This window comes from Daucus carota, chromosome 5, assembly GCF_001625215.2.
Source record: "Daucus carota subsp. sativus chromosome 5, DH1 v3.0, whole genome shotgun sequence".
NCBI classification, from domain to species: Eukaryota; Viridiplantae; Streptophyta; class Magnoliopsida; order Apiales; family Apiaceae; genus Daucus; species Daucus carota.
The window spans coordinates 32,814,741-32,840,829 of record NC_030385.2 but is presented as its reverse complement, the minus strand read 5'-3'; the positions used below and the strand labels follow the sequence as shown (position 1 = coordinate 32,840,829).

Here is a 26,089-nt window from a genome sequence, read left to right as displayed (position 1 = left end):
GGTTCACGTCCCTCAATGTATAACTATCAGGGGACGGAGGGAGTATGTAGCAAATACTAATAATCCATCTGTTTTTTTTATTTGACGTTTTGACTTTTGGCACACTTCTTTAGATGAGGTGACCGGGTAGTAAAATTTATTATTTTTGGATTATTTTTTTGTGAATAAAAGTTTTAGTTATATATATTTATTCTGAGAAAGAAAATTTAAAAAAATACTAATAATCCCTCTGTTTTTTTATTTGACATTTTGACTTTTGGCACACTTCTTTAGATGATTGACCGAGTAGGAAAAGTTATTATTTTTAAGTTTTTTTTTGTGAATAAAAGTTTTAGTTATATATTTTAAGAAAAGAAATTTAAAATAATAATATTTCTAACTACTTGGTCAAAACACTTAAAAGTGTACCCAAAGTTAAAGCGTCAAATAAAAAATAGAATATTTCTAACTACCTGGTCAAAGAACTTAAAAGTGTGTGCCCAAATTCAAAAAATCGAATAAAAAAACAGAGAGAGTAATTTATTTATCATTATATCATCTCATCAACCATTATACATTACTCCCTCCGTCCCGCTAATATTGGCCATCAATCAAATTCCATGTTTTATTCAATCATCATCAGTTATCCAAAAGTTACTAAATATATATTTTATTTTTCAATTTTACCCTCAATAATTTTAAGATCTTCAAATATACATAATCACTCTAAATTAGGAAAGATATTAGAGATCATAGCTGGCAATATTGATCTATTTTTACTACGTCTAATTTGTTCAAAATATCCTAAACTAGGCCAAATAATTAATGAAATCTCTATAGAATATTGGCGGTAAAACAATTTGCGCCAAAGTGGAGTACTCTTATCTTTCACTGGACAACAGAGAGGGAAAAGTTCCCTCCATATTTTCACATTAATTCATTATATAGTCTGTATCATACGAGTACTTGCTGATTTTTTAGTGAAGTAGTACTCCATTTTCAGTAAATATTTCAATGGAGGCAAACTCAAACACTACTAGATCAAGGAGGGAAAAAAATTTAACAAGCAAAGAGAAGCAGGTAATTTATGAGTTTTTATTAAAAAAAAGTGTTGACGGACGTACTGGTCAGGGTTCGGTTAAAGAAGTTGCCACCATGTTTTCAATATCACCACGTACAATAAGACGAATTTGGCAACAATCGAGATTGCAAATGATGAATGGAAATACGGTTGATTTATCAACCAAAAATGCTGGAAAGGTTGGCAGAAAATGTGTGCATGTTAGCCCAAGAAAAATTAAACAAGTTCCTCTAAATCGTCGTTCCACTGTTCGATCTCTGGCAAAAGCTATCAGCGTGTCAAAGACCACTGTTCACAGGAGAGTGCAGGAAGGATTAATTCGTCCACATACGAATGCGGTTAAACCCACTTTGACTGAGGACAATAAAAGAACAAGGTTAGAATTTTGTCTATCTCAAATTGATCCCGATACTTTATTATTTTCCGACATGTTTAATGTTGTTCACATTGATGAAAAGTGGTTTTACATGTGTAAAACCACTACCAAATATTATCTTGTTCACGATGAGCCTGAGCCGACACGACGCGTTAAAAGTAAGCGATTCATTACTAAAGCAATGTTTCTTGCTGCTGTTGCTCGACCTCGGAATGGTTTTTCTGGAAAAATTGGTATTTTTCCATTTACTTTCATTGAACCGGCTAAGCGAAATAGCAAAAATCGTGTTGCTGGAACTATGGTGACAAAAGTTGATGAATCCATTACTAAGGAAAAGGTTAAATCTTGTTTGATTGAGAAGGTTATACCAGCGATCCATGCTAAGTGGCCACAGGGTATGCGTACAATAATTATCCAGCAAGATAATGCAAAGCCTCATATTGATTGTAACAATGCTGAGTTTATGCAAGCTGCTTCGAAAGATGGGTTTGATATCCGTCTTATATGCCAGCCCCCTAATAGTCCAGATTTAAATGTTTTAGATCTTGGATTTTTTCGATCTATTCAAGATTTGCAGCATGAAAAAGCACCCACCACAATTGAGGAGTTAGTGGCTGCGGTTAAACAATCTTTTGATGAATATCCAGTTGAAAAACTTAACAGAGTATTTCTGACTCAACAAACGTGTATGAAGGAGATTATGAAATTCAAAGGGGACAATGATTATAAAATTCCACATATGGGTAAAGATAGACTTGAACGTGAAGGCACACTTCCTTTACAAATAAGATGTGAATCTGATCTTGTGAATGATGTTGTTGCGTATCTTGAAGAACAAGAGCAGTGACTTTTTTTAAAATAAAACTAGAGTTTTCAAGAGAATAAATTGTGTAGGACTTCAATTCTAGACACATTTACTTGTCATTGTTGCTCTGTTTTAGCAGTATTTTTTCTGAAATGAGAAACTCTATTTTTTAACGCATTGCTCAGTACTTTAATGCTTTATGTTTTTCTTGCTCAGTATCATCATCATGTGCAGAAGCTAATTACTAAATGGTGAGCTCAGCTTTTGTTAGGTGTTTGTCAAAATTGTTGGTTTAATGTTATCTAGTTCACGTGGAGAAAGATCATAGTAATATGCATACTTTTCAGTTTTCATATACTCTGGAATAAAGATATGCTGAGAGGTTTACTACACATGCAAAGTCCTGGCCAACTACCACTTTGTGACTGATAAAAGGATAAAGAAAAGAGCATCGCAAAAAAAAAGGATAAAGAAAAGAGGATGGCTTGAATGTTCAGGTGGAGTAACTTAAGCACCATTACGAGGAGGTTGTGTGTCAAAGATTATGAGTTTCGTACCAAGAATATTAAACCTCAACTTGAGTATTGTATATTTTTCCTTTTATACATGGTTAAAGAGCCAAGGGTAGGTTAGGAAAACAAACTTTCAGTTTACCATAATTAAGAAAAGTGGCCAAAAGTTTTGGGACAAGATTTTATGGAAAGGAGGCCAATAATAGAGGGACAGAGGGAGTATTAACTACTAATAACTACATATTTAATATATGTTATTAATTATATCTAATTATTATATCCTCATTAATCTCTCTGTCCTAAAATAAGTGTCACTTTGACTTTTTTCACGTAATTTAAGGTGCATAAAAAACATACTTCGACATATTATTTTTGAAATTTTCTTTTTCTGAATAAAAGTTTAACATCTATATTTTTATTCAGAAAAAGAAAATTTGAAAAATAATGTGTAGAAGTTTTTTTTTACATTTAAAATTACGTGAAAAAAGTCAAAGCGACACTTATTTTGGGATAGATGGAGTATCTAACAAATACTAACAATAGTAATTCATTTATCATTTCATCATACATTGATAATTACTAATAAATACATGAATAATATTTATTAATAATAATATCTAATACATTATTATAAAATAATACTTTTGAATGAATGTGTCCTTAAAATATTTGTAAAATACTCATAAATATCATTCATTTCGTCAATCATTATACATTATTAATTACGAATAACTACATATTCAAAATAAAAATATTCTTTGCGAGGAATTCACCAAGTTAATACACTCACAACACAACAAAGAGTGAACCAATATACGGTTAGGCAATTCGAGTTACAGGTTGTGATTATCAAAGAATTAATTTTAGGCAACTCGAGTTATATGTTATGATTAGTAATAATTTATCTAATTCATCAAACTAATGCACTCATATCAAAGAGTGAACCAATATACGGTAGTTAAAGACAACTCAAGTTACATGTTTTGATTAATAAAGAATTGATCTAATGAGTTAAACAACTCGAGTTATATGTTATGATTAGTAAAGAATTTATCTAATGTAGTTATCGTATTTCTTGATAGATTAAGTTACTGTGTCTTGCCAAAAAGACTATGCACACATAATATTACAATAATGGGTAATTGTTTTATGAATTTCCATATGCTTGAATGTTAAGGGTTTCATGCATGAATGTTAAGGGTTCTGATCATGTTAATTTGATTTAGTTACGATTAAGACAACTCGAATTATATGTTATGATTAGTAAAGAATTGATCTAAAGTAGTTAGGCAACTCAAGTGATATGTTATGATTACTAAAGAATTTATCTAATTCATCAAGCTAAGGCACTCAAATCAAAGAATGAACCAATATACGATCGTTAAAGGCATTTCGAGTTATATCTTGTGATTACTAAAGAATTGATATGATGTAGTTAGGCAACTGTAGTTATTTTTAATGATTAGTAAAAAATTGATATAAAGTAGTTATCATATTTCTTAATAGATTAAACAAGTTATCTTGTTAAAAGGACTATGCACACATATTTACAATAATGGATAACTGTTCCATGAATTTTCATATGCATGAATGTTAAGGGTTGCATGCATGAATGTTAAGGGTTCTGATCATGCTGATTTGATTTAGTGTAGTTGGAGTTTAGTTGTCGATAAGATTATTTCACAGTATAGTATATAATATCATCAGTTCTTCGCTAATTTTCTTTTGGAGGCATCATCCAAGCAACTGGTTTGTGGTGATTTTTTTTAATCCACTTTGATAGATGTTTTTTTGGCTGTTTCTGCATTACATTTTCAAAACATACAAAAAAACTGTATAAACTCAAATATAGAAATGTTTAGAGTATGCCCGTGCCTCACACAGGCTATAAAGCTAGTTAACAGTGTAGAGAAATCAGATGCCGCGAAAAATAAATCCCATATACCTGCAACAATGAGGTTACTTGCAGTATATGTAAACCTTTATAGTTGAAAGGAGTGATTTCAGAAGGAAGAATAAAAAAACAAAGCTATAGTTGTATGGGCTGGAAAGAGAAACAGAAGGTATTACACATGCAGCAAAATATAGTTATTTCGAAACATAAGTGGAGGGTACACAATAGAGTTGAGTATTGTACATGGAAAAAAGCTACTCCCTCCGTCCCCCTGAGTAGTATACATTGGGGGACGGGGACGCAGCATGGACTTTAATGCTCCTGTAAAGTGTAGTTGTGTAATTTATTTTTAAAATTTTCTTTTTCTGAATTAAAGTTTGGATGTTATATTTTTATTCATAAAAAGAAAATCTCAAAAATAAGTTATGTAACTATATTTTATAAGAGCATTGAAATGCGTGTCGAGCAGTTGAAAAGAAACGTATACAATTAAATGGGACAGAGGGAGTATTAAATTGCGATATATAGAATATACCATATTACTAAAATTAAGGATCAACAAACAAGTATAAAATTATATGTAAAGGAAGGGTTATAACTCACTCAAACCACCATGAAACACAATCAGTAATTGGAAGTTGAAGTAGGAAAGTGCATAAGAAAACTAAAGGGAAAACAAAATTAACAGGGAGGCAGAGGGTAGACAGATTGAATCCATACAGGAACAACATTTGTGATTCTGTATTAAATTCCCTGAGACATGTCAGCTTGAAAGTTAATGGTATCTTGACCAAGAGCAGCCGCTTTAAAACAAATCCAAAAACGCCAACGACCAAAAAATTGCATGTATGCCTTGACCAAACCAACAAATTCATAGTTCTGGTTTTTTCAAGTACAATTATTTTAAAAAAGTTTCAAGTACAGTACATGAATTAGTATCATCCATCCGCTTTAGGAATTCTAAATTAGACTAAATAAGAATACGCAGAATATAAGTCTGTAAAAGGGTTAATTACCTAATTCATAACTGAAGTCCTTCTCAGCTTGCAAGTCGTCCTTAGTTTGCAGTTACAGGAAAAGAGAAGCGGGCGGGCGAAGCTGCTTTTGCGGGGGTACATTAGATACTGGGCAGGCAGATTCAAAAAATTTGCAATATGGATTATTACAATAATAATTCCTTTCAATTAAATCACTAAACATAAATCAACTTGTATAATCATTAACTGTTAGTTGACTTTTAATGGTCCTCTGCCAACTATTGTCACATGTTATTACACATATTTTTTTTAATCAAAATTAAATTAAAAAAGATTCTGACTCAAAAATTCTTGACCCGTTCCATAATATTATAACTCGACTGAACAAATCAAAATCAACCTCATGATTATCCATAAATACATCAGTATATATATAATCGATAAATATAGATTAAGAAACCATCGGAGACGAAAGTTCAAAATCCATCTTCTAGTCATGTTAATTAAAACTCTATGTAAGCCTTTAATGTCAATCAGCCACATGAATCTTCTGCTCCATCAACAATTGTGCTACCCTCCTTCTCTTTATCCTCTTATTAATCTCCCTGAAAGGAATCTTCTCATCTTCCTTTCTCAATGTCTGATTCCTCTGCCTCTTAACCATCATCTCCTTCTTCATCACCATCAATTTTGCACCATCACCCTCAGTCATATCACCAACACCCTCCGCCTCTATCGACTTTGCACTAAATAAAAGAAAAATGAAGCTTAAAAGGCACATGTATCAATTAACAGTGTAGAGAAATAAATCCCCTATTCCTACAACAATGAGGTTACTTGCAGTATGTGAAAACCTTTTTAGTTGAAGAGGGTGATTTCAGAAGGAAGAATTTAAAAACCTAGGCTACAGTTGTATGCGCGGGAAAGAGAGAAAGAAGGAATGTAACATGCAGCTAAATATATTTATTCAACATACAAGTGGAGGGTACACAATAGAGTAGAGAATTTTACAGGGGAAAAAGCTGTAGGACTGATGGAAGATTCAGGCGTGGTAAAATTGTGATATATAAAATATACCATATTACTAGAATTAAGGATCAACAAACAAATATAAAATTAGTTGCTAAAGGAAGGGTTACAACTCACTCAAACCACCACGCAAAACAACCAGTAATTGGAAGTTAAAGTAGGAAAGTGCAAAAGAAGAATAAAGGGAAACAAAGTTACGAGGGAGGCAGAGGGTAGACAGATTGAATCCATACAGGAACAACATTTGTGCTTCTGCATCGCATTCTCTGAGACATGTCAGCTTGAAAGTTAATGGCTTCTTGACCAAGAGCAGCCGCTTTAAAACGAATCCAGAAACGCGAATGACCAAAAAATTGCATGTATGCCTTGACCAAACCAACAAATTCATAGTGTGTACGAGTATAATGGACCTGACTTCAAAATAAATTCGGCCGACTATAACAAATCTGGCTAAGACAAAAACATGTCATGAAATATCGCGACCTGATCTAAGAAGTATTCCAAGCAAAATTTATGAAACAAATACAAATCCATGATTTCGATAACCTAACAAATCTATACAACCTTAAAATTAGAAGAACAAAATCATAAAATGATTTCTATGAAGTAGATATGCTATCATAATATATACAAAACAAACAACTTAAGCAATAAAACACACAACCACCATTAATCTTTGACCACAACAAGATAATCGAGAAAAAAACGTACCTTTTTAAATTGACAGGGACATCTTGGTCACATATATTATTGAGAGAATAAACTTTGCAAATCCAAAAATTTAAGTCCATAAAATCGCCAATAACAAACCGCGATGTTTCTTTCCTCATGCACCTTCACTGTACCCTTCAATATCCATACCATCCAAGAGCTGTTTTATTTTTCGTGCCTGGTTGAGATGAAACCTCAACACCTCTCTGGCGATAGCTGATAGCTCTTTGATTCGTGAATACAAGACGAATATTTTGTAATTTAATATTATTACCGAAAGGATCACCAAATGTGTGCGGAGAGAGAGAGGAGGGATGATCCACTACTTTAAAAATTAGTATTACCCATCTGTCCATTTTTAGTTTTCATATTTGTAAAAAACACACATATTAAGAAAAATTAAACGTAGTGAATTGTTTTCATATATGTCCTTATTTATTTATTTTTACCACATCTGCAACTGCTAGCAACCATATATGCAACCACAAATGCAACTTTGAAAAAAATCTATTGAAAATTATAAATAGTTGCATAATAAGTTGCAAGTGGTTGCAAATGACGAAAATAGTACCCCTGCGGAGCCTATACTAATAACACAAAATCAACCACAAAAGCAACTACAAAAATCAAAATCAACAACCACGACCAACTAACAATCAATACTCTTAACCAATCGACACAATCACACTACAATCATATACACACAATTATATAGATACACCTATATGATACCTTAAGCTTAGTTTCGTTTTCGATTTCTCTAATTGAAATTTTGACAAGAGAGAGAATGAGAAGAGAGACAACAACTAGAAATAATGAGGGAGCACAGATCTAGAGAGGGAAAAGTGAGAGAGAGAAAGAGATAGAGAGCGAGGAGAGGGGGAAAGAGATTAGCGCGAGAGGTAAAGGAGAGAAGGAGAGAGAGACTGAAATATTGTGGCCAAGAGAGAGACGAGATGCTACTGAGATGGGACACGAGATGCTGCTCATATGTTTGCAAATCTTTTAACCCTCTCTTTTCAAAAAACGTAAAGTTGCAAGAATTTGAAGGATACAGTTTTTTTGAAATTAAAATGTTAAAAAACTGTATATTCATTAATTTCCCTATTTTTTTTTGCAAAACGGTTGGAGACTTTTTTAAACCTTGCTACTTTTATGTTTTTAAAAATAAATTCGACGTTCAATTTCCCAAAGAGACATGCAAATTCGAAAATACAGGGAAAGAGAGAGAAAAGAGATTAGTCCACCTGGAGGCAGTGTTTGGCTTTCATCCTTTTCTCCTCATTTTCTTCTTCTCGACCCCCTGAAACTTTACAAAACACCCTCACAAAGTATAAAACAATTCTAAAATACACACACATATACATACAAACACACAGACATAGATTCTCCCTAATTAATCTTCATTTCAGCTCAAATTCTCCCCAATTTCACTGCAATTAACCAATCGATTTGACCCTAGGGTTCCTAATTTATCGAATTTTCATTTCAATTTCATGCGATTTGTGTAAATTCATCTCTCCGATCTCGATAATTTAGGGTTTCACGTTATGGATGTTGACACCGATCAGGACACGGCGATCCCAAACAAAACTAGTCCCGAACAATCTCAGCCGCACGATGAAGATGACAAAACCTCATTGGGATCTGTGTCGCCAGCTCAGCCTCAATCACCGAATTCGTTACAATCTCAACAACCTGGTGCTCCGGGGCCCAGACACGCGCCTACGTATTCGGTTGTCAATGCGATTTTGGAGAAGAAAGAGGATGGACCGGGGCCGCGGTGTGGACACACGTTGACAGCTGTCGCGGCGGTTGGGGAGGAAGGGAGTCCCGGCTATATTGGACCTAGGTTGATTTTGTTCGGGGGTGCTACTGCTCTTGAAGGGAATGCTGGTGGTGGTTCTGGCACTCCTACGTCTGCGGGAAGTGCTGGGATAAGTATGTTGTGGTTTTAAATCAATTGAATTTTTCCCAGTTTGTTTGCCTAATTTGCGGTTTGGGAGTTTGAATGTGTTTGTTTGCTTGCACGTGTACATTGTTTATATTGTGAAATTGTCGTTGCAGAAATGTAGGTTGTCTAGTTATGTTTTAATGTGGATTGTTTGATTTAATGACATGTTTTTATACTTACTGGTTATAAATTGTGATATTAAAATTCATCTTGAATTTATTGAGTTAATTAAGCTTTGCATTAACAATTTGTTTGTTGTCGGTTTGCGGAAGATATTAGTTTTTATTTTGCTATGTCCGGAGAGTATTGGATATGCTGCATTTTTGAATGAGCTGTTATGAGGTGGTAAATTACATCGTTTTGATTTTTAGAGGACTTTTGAAATTTTGATGTGGCTGAAGCTGCTTAGCTAATTTAAAGTTGTTTGTCATGGCTGTTTTGTTTGTATTTGTCTACATGTATTCAACTGTGTGGTGTCGCTATTGGACACGACAAAAAAGTTGATGAAAGATTGATCATGTCATTTGATATCATCTAGTCATTTACCTCAACTACTTGTAAGGTTTTATATATATAAATTTATATTTTTAATTCCAATCAAGATTTAGTCCAATGTCTATTATATAGTTGCTCTTTTTCTTGTCATTATGCTAAAATTACATTTCAGTTCAGTCTATTTTTATTGATGTTCATTTATGTTGTAACGATATTGGCTGTGCTAGAACAGGATATTAAAATTATCAATACACTTTAAGGTTTTTATTGTTCCCTTTGCAGAGGTTTTCCGTGTTTGATAAAAAACCTACTATTTATAGTTGCGTGATGTGATTAGTATGCTTCCCTCAGCTGTTTTGTTATCCTCTAGCTAAGATTTTTGACATTTAGTAGCTCCCTTGGGCTGATCACCAGTTACCGACTGAGTTGATTTTGTTGGAGCATCAAAAATTACAGATGTCAATTAGGTTTCATTTAATTGCCCTAGGGGAGTAGGGGATACCGCAGTTGGGTAAAACAGAGAAAAATGAGCTGTTTGAATTAAAAAAAAAGATGTAATTGCTATAGTTATCTTATCTATTTACAAACCCCGGTGGCAAGTTATCTTATTATTAAGAACCTTACGTGTGTCTTCTAAGTTCGAAGTTCCATCACAATTTTGCTTTGTGTATATATATTATTGAGGACTTTGTCCAAGGAGGAAAACTAATTTGTGTTCATCTGAACTGATGGAACATCATTGAAACCTTAAACTTGTTACTATATTTGTTTGTACACTACCCCTATTCATCCTTAAATATAAGGCATTTGTTAGTTGTCCACATGAAGGCTTTCATCTTGTTAATTTTATGGACCTTCATAAGTGAGATGCTTATGTTTAATAGGCCATTCTAAAAAGTAAGCTACTTATATGTAATTGTGGTATATTTCAGTAGCTGCCAATATTTGTTAATTTACAGTAGAGCCTTGTTTACAAAATATTATATTGTTTAGCACAAATTGGTTGCGGGATGTGCTCCATAATAAGAAACATTATTTAATTTTGATGAAAAATAATATGCTTTGCCTTTTATAGTATATTGTTAAACAGGCTGTTATGTTGGAAGTATACTAATTCCGAGTCTACCATTTTTGGTTTGTTTGGTAACAGGATTAGCTGGTGCAACATCTGACGTTCACTGTTATGATGTTCTCACTAACAAATGGTCTAGGTAAGTTTCTCCGGGAGCCTTTGCTCTTTTGTGTTTATTCCCTAGCCATTATATGATTGGTAAGTTTTAGTAAAAATAGCCGTCATTTTGATAATGAGCTGTGACAAAAATTGTAGGATCACTCCATTCGGAGAACCACCCACGCCAAGGGCTGCTCATGTGGCAACTGCTGTGGGTACTATGGTAGTGATTCAGGTTTGTAAAGAGCTTGCTTTTTTTTTGAAGCTTATCTGCTTGCATAGGCTGTTGTCTTTTAAGCATCAGTTCTCTTTTTTATGCAGGGTGGAATTGGTCCAGCTGGGTTGTCTGCGGAGGATCTCCATGTTCTTGACCTGACTCAGCCAAGGCCACGATGGCATAGGTAAAATTATAAATGAGTGATTATCTATACATGAGTATGTAGCATATTCATTATATTTAAGAAAGAATGGAAGGTTTTATGTATATCTCTGATGCATGTATATGTTGCATATTTAAAACAAATAATTGGCATACCTGTTTGTTAAATGTTTTTATTTTAGAGTGGTGGTTCAAGGCCCAGGTCCTGGGCCTCGTTATGGGCATGTCATGGCTCTGGTTGGGCAACGATATCTGATGGCAATTGGCGGGAATGATGGTTAGGCTCTGTCCTGTTTCCTGCTTTTATCGTAATATTGTACCTTGATAAATGCTAAAACAGACGATAATGGGGAAATTGTTGACAGCAAAGCGACCTCTTGCTGACGTATGGGCCCTGGATACAGCTGCCAAGCCATATGAATGGCGGAAATTGGAACCTGAAGGGGAAGGTCCACCTCCATGCATGTAAATAACCTATTTTTAATTCATGTTTTGCAAAAGAATATCCATTAGAAAAACAATTTTTGTCAACTAGAACAAGTCCAGCAATTTCCTTGTCTGTTTTGTTATAAATATAGTACTCCCTCTGTCCCCCTAGGTTCTTTACCTTGGGGGACGGGGGCTTGGCATGCATTTGTAAGACTCCTATAAAGTATTTTTTTTCGAATAAAATTTAATGTTAAAAATATTTATACAAAAAAATAAAAATTTTAATTTAAGTTATGAAACTATATTTTGTATGCACCTTAAAATACGTGCCAAGCAATGCAGAAAAACTGTAAAGAAAGAGAGGGATGGAGGGAGTAAAAAATAGGACTCCTAGTGATTTGGGGTATTATTTTGTAAAATTGACTCCAACAACATTCCTAATCCTTGTTCTATATTATCAAAACAATATTTACGAACTAGCAAGTGGGAACTTGTGGGGAATAGAAGTGTAGAAAAGGAGGGGAAGTAAATTTTTTATTGATAAAAATAAAACAATGAATGCATTGTGGTTCCTTAAAAATAAGGAATGAGATGAATATCTTAACTTCTCAAGGAATCACTAGGATTTAGTTGGAGCACAATTTTGTGCTAAATTCCCTGAATTCGAAGGTTATAGTCCTAGTGCCAACTCTTTTCTTACTCTAAGCTGCATAGTAATGCAATACTTGCTTTGAATGTCAGTAAGAAACAACAGAACATAAAATTAGGGGTACACGGTGTTTTGGACAAACCTGATTTTAAAACCAAGTGGTTGTAACAGCTATGACTGACTTGGTGAAAATTTTCTGGATACTTATCAGCCACTTCTGTGTACTAGGTATGCTACTGCAAGTGCACGCTCTGATGGACTTTTGCTGCTTTGTGGAGGGAGGGATGCTAACAGTGTGGTAAGAGTTGTACTTTTTTTCTTATTTGTTTTTAGTAGTTTACAAGTTTGTTCAGTGATGCCTGTTTGCAGTTCTCTGTCATTTTGATAATATATTCTCCCTTCCGATATTGGTTTTAGCTGTATATTTGGAATGAGGGGCAATTTAGACTTTCATTTCTTCCATCTTCTTAGAAGACGCCAGTTATGGCAATACAAGTATATTCTTGTTTGTGTACCAAGTGCAGTTAGGCTCTGGTTGTACAATTGTTTCACGCCCATCGAATTACTTTGTTAATGTACCTTTTGCATACTATTGATAACATTTTTTTGTTACGTTATCAATCTTTGTTCTACTTGGACGAGTTGTGTCATCTTCCTTGTTTGTTATTTTAGTTGTGCAAAAATGGGAGTCCGATAATAAAATACAACCCCTATATAGAATAATCAGTTATCTGAATTTGACTGTAATGATGCTGAGTTGCTACTTCTCTATCTAGTTAATATAGTGCTTCCCACTCCACAGATTATTGGCAGGCTAAATAGTAGCCACTTCCCTCGTTTGGCTGTTCCAAAATATTTGAACTTTAGCACTTGAAGAAATTAACTTTAAGACATATACTATTATTTCAAAATGACATTTATTAATCCATGTCCATTATCGTTTGTATAAAGTAATTCACTTGAGTTCCCAGAATTTAATGAATCGATGCCTGATAATTCCACTACAGCAATATCGTTGAAGTACACTACGTGTCTTTTATCATGTGTTATCCTTTCTATCATCTTAAACAGAAAGGTAATGGAATTTTTTGTATACAGTAACACAACTGAGTTTGGTGGAATTAAGGACTTGGTTCCTAGTGGGAGTTTGTGAGGTAATTATAATTTCTATTAAGAAATGCATAGAGAACAAATGTATTGAGAAAGAAGTGATGTATATGGCGCAATAGGTTCAGACTTTGAGAAAAACTGGAGGGAGTATTACCTTCACTTTGTGTTGCTTGTTATGATAAAGCTGTCAATCTAGTTGTCAACTTCTAGATCTACCTCACCTTTTGATGGTATAAATGGAAGTAAATTAGTGCAACAATCTCTTTAATGGTGTGCAATTTCAACTAGCTCGCTCAAATTGGGACAGGGAGTAGCTATAGTAATTAGATATATGCATGAGCAGTAGGTTGATAGCACTTCTTCGTTTGCAATTTGTTGGTCATGATAGCTAATTTAATCAGTGATTTGGGGTTGTTATAATTAGTTTTCAGTAGTATCCGTCTACTTGCACAACAATGTATAAAATTTAATAAAAAAGCGCTGTAATTATTATATCATTTCCATGGACTAACTATATGTTGTTTTGTTTTGCTCCTTTAATTTAAAGGTTGGAGTAACTTGTTGGTCATAAATCGTAATTATTTTATCAGCTTATATGAAGTTCTGAGATGTTAAATTTTTTTTCCCCATAATCTCTCCCTATTTCTACAGCAAACTACTGGTATATTTTTAACTTGTTGCTATTATTTAACAATGCTCTTGTTAAAACGATAGAACTTCACTCGCATCTTTTGATTTTTTCAGCCACTGGCCAGCGCTTATGGCCTTGCAAAACATAGAGATGGTCGCTGGGAATGGGCAATTGCTCCTGGTGTTTCACCATCTCCTAGATATCAACATGCAGCTGTAAGTCATCTCTGCTAGATCTCTTTTGTCCTTTAAATACTCATTATATGCAGAAGCTTAATTCTTTATATTGGTGGCTAGGTTTTTGTTAATGCCCGTCTTCATGTTTCTGGAGGGGCGCTTGGTGGTGGGCGCATGGTAGAGGACTCTTCTAGTGTTGCAGGTTTCTATCTTGGACTACTTAACTCTCAGATAAATTTCCGTGTACATTTGTGAGAGATTTTAATATCATGCTCACTCAAATGCTTATCTGGTCGGTGGAAGGAGCTGCAGTCAAGCAGTCTAGCATAAGCATTTTTCATGCAAGATTTAGATTTACTAAATTGGACAATGGTCTTGAGATTGCAAATGCCACAATATTTCTTCATGTGTCATACTAGTTTGAATATTGACTTTTTACTGATCAACAGTGGTTGAGAACAACTATCTGTATGAACCTGAGAAAGAGTAGTCGGTTGAATTAGGTTTTTTCAATTTGAGATGACCACCAAATTATCTCGTGGAAATTCGCAAAATTTATAGATCATTTATCATGGAGAACGTGTCTCTAGAAAATCTTTATGCTCCTTTCTAATTGAGTTGACCATACCTTCAACAATGCCAATGCTTTACTGATCTCATGGCCTTACGCTGTGTTCCCGAGTTTAAAAAAGAAAAGAAAAGAATGTAAAATTGGTTATTCTCTTCTCTCCAAATCTTCCCAAAAGTGGGAAGCAATTTTTTTAAACAATATACTATAGACTTTCCAAATCTTTAGATTTCTTTTCCATTCTTTCTCAAAATATCACTCAGGAACACGCTAGAGAAATTTAATATCTCTCTTTCTTTTCTTTTCTATCATGGCAAAAAATCTGGAACACAATGTTAATGTCACAAATAAGTTGCTTGTTCACCGGTTGTCTAAGTTCAGTGTTTTTTTAATTTGTGACTATATTGTAGTTTGTTTGTGTGGCTATTTGGATCCTACAAGTTTTTATCAAGTACTTGGATAAGTAGAGTTACCACTTGGTTTTGACTTTAGTGTGCATATACTTTTAAGGTTGTATATCTGGATGGTAGGATTCTAAATTCGATGGATGGAAAAATTTTCTTGTGTTTTTGGTCTGTACAGTTCTGGATACTGCAGCAGGAGTATGGTGTGACTCTAAGTCTGTTGTTACAAGTCCTAGGACAGGGAGATACAGTGCGGATGCTGCTGGTGGAGATGCTGCAGTTGAATTGACAAGGCGCTGTAGGCACGCAGCTGCAGCTGTGGGTGACTTGATTTATATCTATGGTGGACTGCGTGGAGGTAAGCTTGCTATTTGCAAACTAGAAACTTGCAAGTTCGATCTCTTGAGTCGGAATATACTGCTTGTACTGAATTTTCTTATAGCAAAGCAGGCAGCAGGGTAGGGGCACTATTAAGTTTTGATTTGATAAAATATATGTTTGTTTCTTGTTATTTTGTAAGCCATTTTTCCTTTAGATTAAATTTGTTTCTGCATTAGTTTTTCTTTTTCCTGAATTTTGTTTTTCTTCTTTATGTTTTAGTGTGATTATTAACTTTGCAAAAGCCTTCTTTTAATTTTTGCCCAGTAGTTCTTCATATTTTGTTTACGCATCCCCTTTTGTTTTTGTAAATACATATATTTAGGGAATGCTGTATATCATTTTTGGTAGATGCATTAGGTAAGTTTAGTCACTTGTTTGATTGCTTCTCAATATTAGTATCATTCTCAGGTTAATTTGTCCTTGTGAAGTTGAAACACCGTGATCTTGTTTTTGATATACCGACTCATTATTTGTTTATGTGTTGTGATTGTGTGATTCTTAAATGCCTGCTTTTTGTCAGGAAACTGCACTGCAACTGCAGTAGCATTAGTAGAATATATAGTAGTAGTAATAGAAGTGAGGGTACTATAGTCATTCTGTGCTGTATGAGTATGCAAGTCTGTTATGTTAGTAGCTATAAGTACTGGTGTAATGTTCATTTGCAGATATGATATGAAAATTGGCTTTTGCCTCCAAAACCTCTCTCTCTCTGCTTCTCTCTCTATAACTGCTTTCTCTCTCTAGAATTCTCTTCTCTTCTCATCTAAACTCTGCTTCTCACCTCTATTTCTCTCTATTCTCCTCTCAATTCTCTGCTGTTACTCTATTTCTGCATTTATATACACAGAAAACACCAAACAAAGTCTCAAACTAGGTCAGGAAAGTACCAGATCCTGACACTTTTACATCTCTCTTTATTTTTCTACTATTGCTCATGCGTTTGTGTCAATATTATTTCTATTATTCTCAGGTTTATGTCAGTATAAAGTTAAAATAAGAAGTGTTTTCGTTATTCAACTGAAGATATATTTAACATAATTAGAGAAAAGAGCCATCTTAAAAGGAAATAAAAAATGGCCGTGACCTTTAATTTCTGTGCTGGTTCTGCCAATTGTTTATCCGTAACTTGTATGAAAATCCTTTAAAATTGATACCAAAAAATTAAAGGTTTGCTCGAGAAATTTGCATTGTGTATTTTGTGTATACAATTGACACGGCTTTTTTAACTCCTTTTTGTTTGTATATTATATTAAATATCTTGTGCAGTGGTTTCTGAGAAAAAAGTAAATAGAAAATTCATCGAAGGCTCTTGTCTTAAGTTTTTAAAGATTAGGAGATTTGGGGTGTATTTATTTACTTTTTAGATTTATATTTTTAAAGCAAAGCTATTGTCGGCTAGAACCTACCTAAGAGGGTTTAATAGGTCCGAGGGATTACACTTTTACCGTGTTTCTTTATTTTCTTTTTGTTATTATAAAGTGTTTCTTTTCTTATAGTTAAATGTGTATCTTCACCTTCATGGCTTCTTACATTGGTAATACATATTATATCTCAAAATTTTAAACTAAATAAGTATAGTAGTCCTTAGTGATGTATTGCAAGTACTAGGTGAACACATATTTAGTGATGTATATCTTCACCTTCACAGCTTCTTATGTTGGTAAGATGTTTGTCATTCATTATATACATATGTTTTCGTCACTCAGAGCCTCAAATATTTGTCATATGTACCTTTTGTAGCACTTCCATAATATAGATCCGTAGCATCCCCTTCTTTTTCTTTAGTGCTTTTATTTAAAAATATTAGTATTAACGTGAAATCTTTCTACCTTAGTGGAAATAACTATATAAGCATGACCTGCAATGGTTGAGTCTCCATCTAGCTATTATCCAAGTTGACCTTTCAGCATAATTTGGGTTACAAGCTCTGTCTAGTCTCTACAATATGTCCAACAAATATTATCCCAGTTTTATTAATCTCTTCTTTCTGTATAATTGTTGTTTGCTAGCAGCTGTGGTTACTTGACAGTGGTTGACATCTCCTGGCTTACACTAAGTAATCTGACATGAGTTGTCTTTCCCACAGGTGTGTTGCTAGACGACCTATTAGTCGCTGAAGATCTGGCTGCAGCTGAAACGACAAGTGCAGCCTCACATGCTGCAGCAGCAGCTGCATCAAATGTGCAGTCTGGGAGATATGGGTTTATTGAAGAAAGAACGGCACAACCAAATTCTGATTCACCTTCTGATGGTGCCGTGGTGCTTGGAAATCCTGTTGCACCCCCTGTAAACGGGGATATGTATACAGATATAAGCACTGAAAACGCCATGCACCCAGGCACAAGGTATGCAGTTAACACATTAATTAGTACTTTCTAGGTGTCTGTTCCATTGCTTAGCTATAGCCCTTATTCCTCAATGTATTTGTTAAATCTATATTTACTATTGTACTATGAGTCGACAGTTTTGTTCTTTAGATTGGTAGCTTAATGTGGTTTTATGTTCAGGAGACTGAGCAAAGGAGTGGAGTACTTGGTTGAGGCATCGGCAGCAGAAGCCGAAGCTATTACTGCAACATTAGCTGCTGCTAAAGCACGACAGGTTAATGGAGAAGTTGAACTGCCTGACAGGGATCGAGGGGCTGAAGCTACTCCTAGTGGGAAACAGATATCTACGCTTATTAAGCCTGAGTCGGCTGTAAACAATTCCATTCCAGCCGGTGTTAGGCTGCATCACAGAGCTGTCAGTACCAAATTAGTTTAGATTTTTTTCTCCTTGCTTATTTGCTTCATCAGAATTCAGTCTGATCGCTCTTTGAATGCACCTGTAGGTAGTTATAGCTGCAGAGACTGGTGGAGCTTTAGGTGGTATGGTAAGGCAGCTTTCAATTGATCAGTTTGAGAATGAAGGCAGACGAGTAAGCTATGGTACACCAGAAAATGCAACAGCAGCGAGGAAACTTTTAGATCGTCAGATGTCTATAAACAGTGTTCCCAAAAAGGTAGGTAAATTATATCAGGCTTCTAGTTGATGGTATTTTGAGATTGGATCTAGACATCCACCATTAATAAGGATAATTATACTACTTATTTCACAAGGTTCCGTTGACCTGTTATATTCGGGTTCTTACATTTCATTTATTGCTAGAACATATATCCCTGTTTGGAAGTTAGAGGTTTGAGAGAAAATTAGAGGTTTGGGTGAATCCGCTAATTTTAGTGTTTGGTAGCTAGCGGATTGAAATAGCGGTCTGGTCTCAAAAAGCTGATATTCAAAAAGCTACTTGGAGGAGTTTTTGGATTAGAGGATTGGCATGTGTGTAGTTGAAGCACAAAAATCTAATCAAACAACTATTTACCAAACAGTTTCACACAAAACAACACAAAACAGCTATTTCAATCCGCTAGTCAAAACATCTACTTCAATTAGCTCGTCAAAACATCTAATTCAATCCGCTAACAATTAACCGCTAATTGCCAAACAGGGTCATAGTCTAAGGAGACAATCATAGTGCCAGCCATTTACATTCACAGGAAACCAAGAAGTTTAGGCACTGTATTTGTTGGATTAGATCTCTGCTCGGTTTTGTCCGGGTCGCCAAATTTTCACCACATTATATAGTTTTTGTCCTGACTATGGCATTTTTAAGTTTGGGCCCTCTACATCCGTATATAAGATACGCATCAGTATTATATAATATAAACAAATTCAGCTGTAGCTTGATGGTTGAGTTATTGCATTGACTTGGAGTTCCTAAGGGCTAATACAAGCCATGCACAATCATCTATTTTGGTTGTGATTTACGATAATGAGAAGTTTGCACATTAGCAGGATGAATATCGACTGAATGGGCACTTACAAGATATATGGTGCCCAAGTCATTAAGTACACAGTATTGATCATGCATATCGACTGATTGTACCTCTACAAATTATGTTTTGTGCAAGTCTATAAGTACACAATATTGACAATGCATACTATTTTCTGAAAAACATAAACATTGTAGTGATACACATACTCGAAATGTGTCACGGGAGGTGAAAAGGTCCAAAACTTTGACATTTAGGGCAAAAGTTGCTGAAATTGTGGCATCTTTGTCACTTTCTCATGCTGTCCTTTGCTTGCTTGTGAGAGGGGGAACCTTGGTCCTTGTGCTTGTGAGCAGAAAAATCTCCTGTCGTCTACCAATTTGGGATGAATAGCCAATAATGTAACCTAGGAACCCAAATGAGGGACTCAGGTGCTCATGGAGGTGTAGTCGCCACTAGATGATAATGTCAATATGATATTAGTTACTTTAAAACTAAAAATAATAATGGTTTTGTCCATATATTGACAGGATGACCACACTTTGCCTTTATAAGCAAGAGTGTCCCAACTCCCAATTTCTAACTGATGATTTGTCTAAAATAAGGCATATATGCATAATTGTTTAATTTTCTATCATCATCATCATCATCATCATCATCATCATCACTTCTGTCTGGTTTTTGGTTGGAGGAAACTGATATTCAAGTTTCTACCATGGATTCCTCCCAAGTCTCTTTTTCTTATTCCTTTTGCTCGAAACATGTATATTTGCATAGATTTAATTATTATTGTGTGAAAGCTGAAACACATAATTTATTTTACAAGGTCTGGTATACTGTGACATTCAGTACTATGCTTTATAGGTAATTGCGCATCTACTGAAACCACGTGGTTGGAAACCTCCTGTACGGCGGCAATTTTTCCTGGACTGCAACGAAATAGCTGATCTGTGTGATAGTGCTGAAAGAATATTTACGAGTGAGCCAAGTGTACTAAAGCTTAGGGCTCCAATCAAGATATTTGGCGATTTGCATGGGCAGTTTGGGGACCTTATGCGGCTATTCGATGAATATGGCTCACCATCTACTGCTGGAGATATAGCGTATGTTTTTCTAGATATTTAAAATTTAATTGTAATATTGATATTGATACTCGAAAGGTCAAACTCTTGGGTAGTAAATTGGTTTACCTTCGTGCTTTGCAAATGCCATCATAGTTTCTTCTATATGCTAGAGAATCGTTTCCAAAGTCAAAAACATTTAGGTCCGTTATCCTGATCATGATTCGCTGTTAATGAGATTCAGACACACAGATATATAGTTAGCAAATTTTCCGTGTTTCCACTAGACAAATCTTCTACAAGCCGAGTGAACAAAATGACCCAAGCGAGCCTAGGCACTATTCACCAAGTGGAACTATATACTACTATTTTTTTCCTAAGCCCAAATACTAAGAAGAAAACATACAGTTAGAATTGTAAAAAGGAAACCTACAGTAGCAATTGTAAGAAGAAAACCTACAGTTCCTTGTGTAATTCGGTTACTTAATCGACCCGCTTCATTTTCTTATATATAGGGTCTTGCTCCACTATAAACCTCCTTAAAATAAAAACTAAAAACTAAAATAAAAATTTCCTCAATCGCTTTTAAATATAGCACATATGGTATGAAAATTGATCGTTAGGAGATTGAGAAAAATACAATGAAGTCAGATTTCAAAAAAAGCTCATCTAATGACGTGAAAATTCTAATTAGAAACCGAGGGGATTATGTGGGTTATGTATGGGAGGGTGTATTTTAAGGTGTCTTTTTAATTGTGTATGGTGCCTTCTAGGGGATCATTAGATTAGATTGATCCAAGGGCTTAAATTTTTTTCTAGTTTCTATTTTAATTTTGGTTTCTATCACACACACACACATAGGGTGTTGGTCCCGACTATGTGCTCAGCCTTGGCTAGAAGTGTCTGACATGGATATGTGTCCATGTGTCGGACTCGGTAGTATTTTGAAAAATATACAGGTTTTTGGCGCAAAATAAGTGTCCTTAGTCCAAGTGTTCATGTCTGAGTGTCGAGAGTCCGACACGGGTAATTTCGAGGCAAAATGAAGAGTTCGAGTAACATAGGGTCCAGAACAATCGATTATTAGTAACATATGTCCAACGGGAAAAAAGTGTTGGATGAGGGAAATCCTAAAATGAGTCAGTTTTCCGCTGTATGACATTGTAGTGCCCCTGCATATGCATCAAAAACTTAGGGTTAAGTCATCTAGCGTTTTTTTTCCCGCTGATAGTGTGCATATTTTAGTTAAAGAGAAATATGATGCCTGACAGTACCATACTTGTGGCTACTGGTTTCTAGGTTGTTAATAATTAGGAGTGATATGTGATCCATTGTTCTCTGCTCTTACATGCGCTACAGAATACATGACCAGTTTTGACTTGTCGATTTGATTCATATTCGTATTCCATTTTGATTGTGTTTCACTTGATATTTATATTACAATGTTTCAATCGTCAGATTCTTTAAAGTAGAGCTATATTATCGAATCACATATAGTTTGAATCTAGTGCAACATATTAATTGTAGGCGGTCTAACTTTTAGTTTCTTTGGTGTGATGCCTTACGAATAGAAAGTCACAATATCCTTGAATTAACTTTGAATTAGAATACGAACCTTAATGCAAATCTGAGCTTGACATGTGCCATCGTGTTTGTCCCCCCTACATCTTGGAGCTAGGAAGCACGGACACGGCAAAAAGGCTGCCGTATGCGTGTCGGACACGGCTGATACGGGGACACGGCACCGACACGGCTGAGTACGTATCCGATACGCCATGTGGCGTGTCGGAACGCAAATGCAGCCGACATGCAACCAAAACCTCTGCCCAACTTTAAAAAAGGCCCAGTAATGTTTATAGCCTAATACCAGACGTCTTTTATATGTATACAGATTCTATATGTATATAATTATTTAGCTATCTCTCTCTGTTTACATATGCAAAAGCCTATATATAAATACATTCTATATATCTATTTGCTAAAGATCACTTGATTATATAAATATACGAGTGGGACAATGATTTCAAGTGTGAAGTTGTTTAATATTCAACATATATAAATTATATATTTTATAAATACTATTTATTTTTTGCCGTGTCCCGTATCCAGGACTCTTTGCTATTTGGCGAATCCCCGTATCCCGTGTCCTGTGTCCCGTGTCGCCGTACCCGAGTCGGTGCTTCCTAAGAGTAAATGTTTTGGAACAGTATGTGTCATATATGAGAAATAATTCAAATTTTCAAACTGATTTAAGTATGCAGTGAGCAAAGAATATCATGTTGGCCAGTTTCCATTTATTTTTTGATTGACTCAAGACCCCCTCATATTCATCTGTTCGGATCAGACCCAAGCACCAAGTATCTTGGTTTAATATTTAGCACCACCAAATATCGTTTACTGCATCACAGGAGAGCCTTCTTATTACATGTTACTCTATCTGAAATGGACATGTTATTGGTGAACTCTATGTATGCCAGTTTGATAATATCGTAAGTGAGTGTGTTTGTTTAAATTTAAGAAATGTAAGTTTATAAGCATTTCTCTCCATTTTGCATCTCTGGGTATGTGCTTTGATTTTCATGTTGAAGAATGAAGATTTATATTTGGGTTGTACATAAATTGATATCCCTTTTTGATAAGCTGAAAGAGTGGGACATCATTTTTGTAATTCTAATATTGTATTATATATGATCAGATATATCGATTATCTCTTCTTAGGAGATTATGTTGATCGAGGCCAGCACAGCTTGGAAACTATTGCTCTCTTGCTTGCTTTGAAGGTATTGCCATTTGTTTGTTGAACCCTTTTCAAGTTATTCTAGTGCTCCGCTGTTACCCTTTCTTTCTATTTGCTGATGTGTTATTAATTGGTTAACAGGTTGAGTATCCTCTCAATGTACATTTAATTCGTGGAAATCATGAAGCTGCAGATATTAACGCCCTTTTCGGCTTTCGAATAGAATGTATTGAGCGCATGGTATGCTACGATATGTTTATGTTATAACATACAGGTCCATGCCAGTATATGTCAGTTTTTTGGTTGTTATAATCTTTCACTTTCTAGACGTCTATATTGACTATTTTATGTATAAAATAGGGCGAGAGAGATGGGATTTGGGCATGGCATCGAATAAACCGATTGTTCAACTGGCTTCCCTTGGCAGCTCTAATTGAGAAAAAGATAATTTGTATGCATGGGGGTATCGGAAGGTCAATAAATCACATCGAACAGATTGAAAATCTTCAGCGTCCAATCACAATGGAAGCAGGTTCTATAGTTCTCATGGATCTTTTATGGTTGGTACATCTCATTCGCTATCAACATGGTGATTGTATTTGTGTTTAATACAGGTAATCTTACTTGATAATTTTGTTTGTGTAGGTCTGATCCTACTGAAAATGATAGCGTTGAAGGCTTAAGACCAAATGCAAGAGGTCCTGGTTTGGTTACCTTTGGGGTTAGTATTGTTTCATATATCAGATTCTTTCGAGTTCTTCATGTCTTGTGTTTAGTACTCATCCTGTAATGGTCGTTGATTCAGCCTGACCGCGTGAAGGAATTCTGCAGCAACAATGATCTTCAATTGATTGTGCGAGCACATGAATGTGTTATGGATGGGTTTGAGCGTTTTGCACAGGGACATTTAATCACACTTTTCTCCGCCACCAATTACTGTGGTATGTTCTTGCCTCAAAGTAATTGTGGAGTAGCTTTGAAAAAGCTCGATTTTTTTTTATTCAGTTGGTGCTGTTTATTCAGGTACTGCAAATAATGCCGGCGCAATATTGGTCTTGGGTAGAGATCTGGTAGTTGTTCCAAAACTCATTCATCCATTGCCACCAGCACTTTTATCACCTGAAGAATCACCTGAACGCCACATAGAAGATACATGGATGCAGGTACCTTTAATTTCAGTGATATACAATCAGTGACCCTGTCTTTATTTTTCAACTTTTTTTTCTATCTCATCACCATTTTTATACGGTGGTATTAGGAACTTAATGCTAACAGACCGCCAACACCCACAAGGGGCCGTCCACAAGTTGCCAATGATAGAGGTTCACTTGCTTGGATTTAGAGGATTTACTTCCTGTTGTTCCCTTGCACCATCATGGATAATGTTGCCATTTTGGAATATATGGTTTTCTGTTTATAGCATGAAGCCATATGGAGGGGTTTTCGAGAGTTTTCCCATGCTTGTGAAATCTTTTCCTGCTAGAGGTGCAAAGGTTTTCAGCAGATGGATCTGTCCGAGCTCACATATAGAACAGGCCTATAAAAGATTAAAGACATGAGTTCAGAACTCGTGCCGGGTCAGAAAGGTTACAGAGCGTCTTATGTGCTGAAATGCTGCGGGTTTCTCCGAGGTGGCCTTTGTGCATTTGAGATCGAGTCAGGTAGAAGTTAGTCTTTTTGCTTGTCACTGTTTTTGGGGGTTGAGTAGTGGATTTTTGTTCTTGATGGTCCCATATAATGTGGTTTTCCCTGTTTTAGATAGTTCCCTTGTGAATTTTTTTTTAAAAAATTCCTAAAAGCATTAGGGCCTCCATATAACTGGTGAGAATGTGAGATATAATATTGAAATCAGTCATCTTGGGAATGAATATTCAGCTGTCAGTTTCGTAGAGGCATCTGTTCATATAATTTGTATATTATTTTGTAAAATTTTGTGTGAAGATAAGCATCTTACATGTATGAGCCGTATGATAAGCATGGCCTTGTTATCTTATTTATCCTGTAAATTTTTGTGCAATCAATATTACTGTAGTTGACAGTATCTTTGAAGAAATTGCTAGTTCTGGGCCTGTTTTACAACACTGCCTAAATTCTATTTTGTATTTACATACCAAATTTTAAATGGGTTCTTTCTGATTGAGCAGAGTAAGGGAGAAAATGTCCTAAAATTCACTAGTTTAAGACAAATGGATTTTTAATGTCATTTTTTTGGAAAAATGGTCCCAAATTGTCATTCCAAAACACGACTTCAAGTTGTGTTTTGATTCGGTGGAAAAACACGACTTAAAGTTGCGGCTGAAAACACAGTTTAAAATTGGTTTTTTTAATATTGTAAATATGATACTCCCTCTGTCCCTCTCATTTCTTTACGGTTACTATTTTGGGATGTCCCTCTCATTTCTTTACGTTACTATAAATAGTAAGTTTTTCTCATCATTACACCCACTATCTTCTCCCACTATCTCATATTTAACAATAAAAACTACTATTACACCCACTACTTTCCTCCACTATCTCAAATCTATTATTAAATATTGGTAGGTCCCACCACTTTACCCACTTTTCATCTAACTTTACTCATTTTTCATACATTGTCTTGGTCTCCGTGTCCCCCTCCAATGTAAACAATTGAGGGGGACGGAGGGAGTATGAAGTTGTGTTTTTAAAGATATTATGGACTTTTCTTTCTCCAGATAGTGACATTAGAGACTTTTTTATGCTAAAAGGTGACATTTAGGACCAGAATGTCCAAAGTAAAAATTGACTCGAAG

General features: G+C 35.1%; 2 protein-coding genes across 2 annotated transcripts; both read left to right on the top strand.

The window, feature by feature from the left end:
• The first annotated feature begins 1,194 nt into the window (after positions 1-1,194).
• Positions 1,195-2,283, top strand: LOC108203813 (uncharacterized). The gene has a single exon (XM_017372996.1). It carries the CDS (start codon positions 1,195-1,197, stop codon positions 2,281-2,283), a length of 1,089 nt encoding a protein of 362 aa, XP_017228485.1.
• A 6,272-nt stretch (positions 2,284-8,555) lies between these two features.
• LOC108222943 (serine/threonine-protein phosphatase BSL3) lies at positions 8,556-25,359 on the top strand. The gene is made up of 21 exons (XM_017396931.2): positions 8,556-9,305; positions 10,964-11,024; positions 11,141-11,219; positions 11,306-11,385; positions 11,546-11,640; positions 11,729-11,828; positions 12,670-12,739; positions 14,296-14,397; positions 14,479-14,560; positions 15,509-15,688; positions 17,798-18,056; positions 18,219-18,453; positions 18,542-18,712; positions 20,385-20,623; positions 23,277-23,361; positions 23,460-23,558; positions 23,679-23,878; positions 23,964-24,039; positions 24,124-24,259; positions 24,342-24,481; positions 24,577-25,359. The coding sequence occupies exons 1-21, from the start codon at positions 8,915-8,917 to the stop codon at positions 24,658-24,660; spliced, it is 2,964 nt and encodes a 987-aa protein (XP_017252420.1). The 5' UTR covers positions 8,556-8,914; the 3' UTR covers positions 24,661-25,359.
• Positions 25,360-26,089: the final 730 nt, after the last annotated feature.

Bases quoted from the DNA above. Each gene is read 5' to 3' on its own strand.
- LOC108203813 (XM_017372996.1), top strand. From the start codon at position 1,195: ATGAATGGAAATACGGTTGATTTATCAACCAAAAATGCTGGAAAGGTT.
- LOC108222943 (XM_017396931.2), top strand. From the start codon at position 8,915: ATGGATGTTGACACCGATCAGGACACGGCGATCCCAAACAAAACTAGT. The intron at 9,306-10,963 runs GTATGTTGTGGT...GTTTGGTAACAG, and splicing joins TGCGGGAAGTGCTGGGATAA to GATTAGCTGGTGCAACATCT. The intron at 11,220-11,305 runs GTTTGTAAAGAG...TTTTTTATGCAG, and splicing joins GTACTATGGTAGTGATTCAG to GGTGGAATTGGTCCAGCTGG.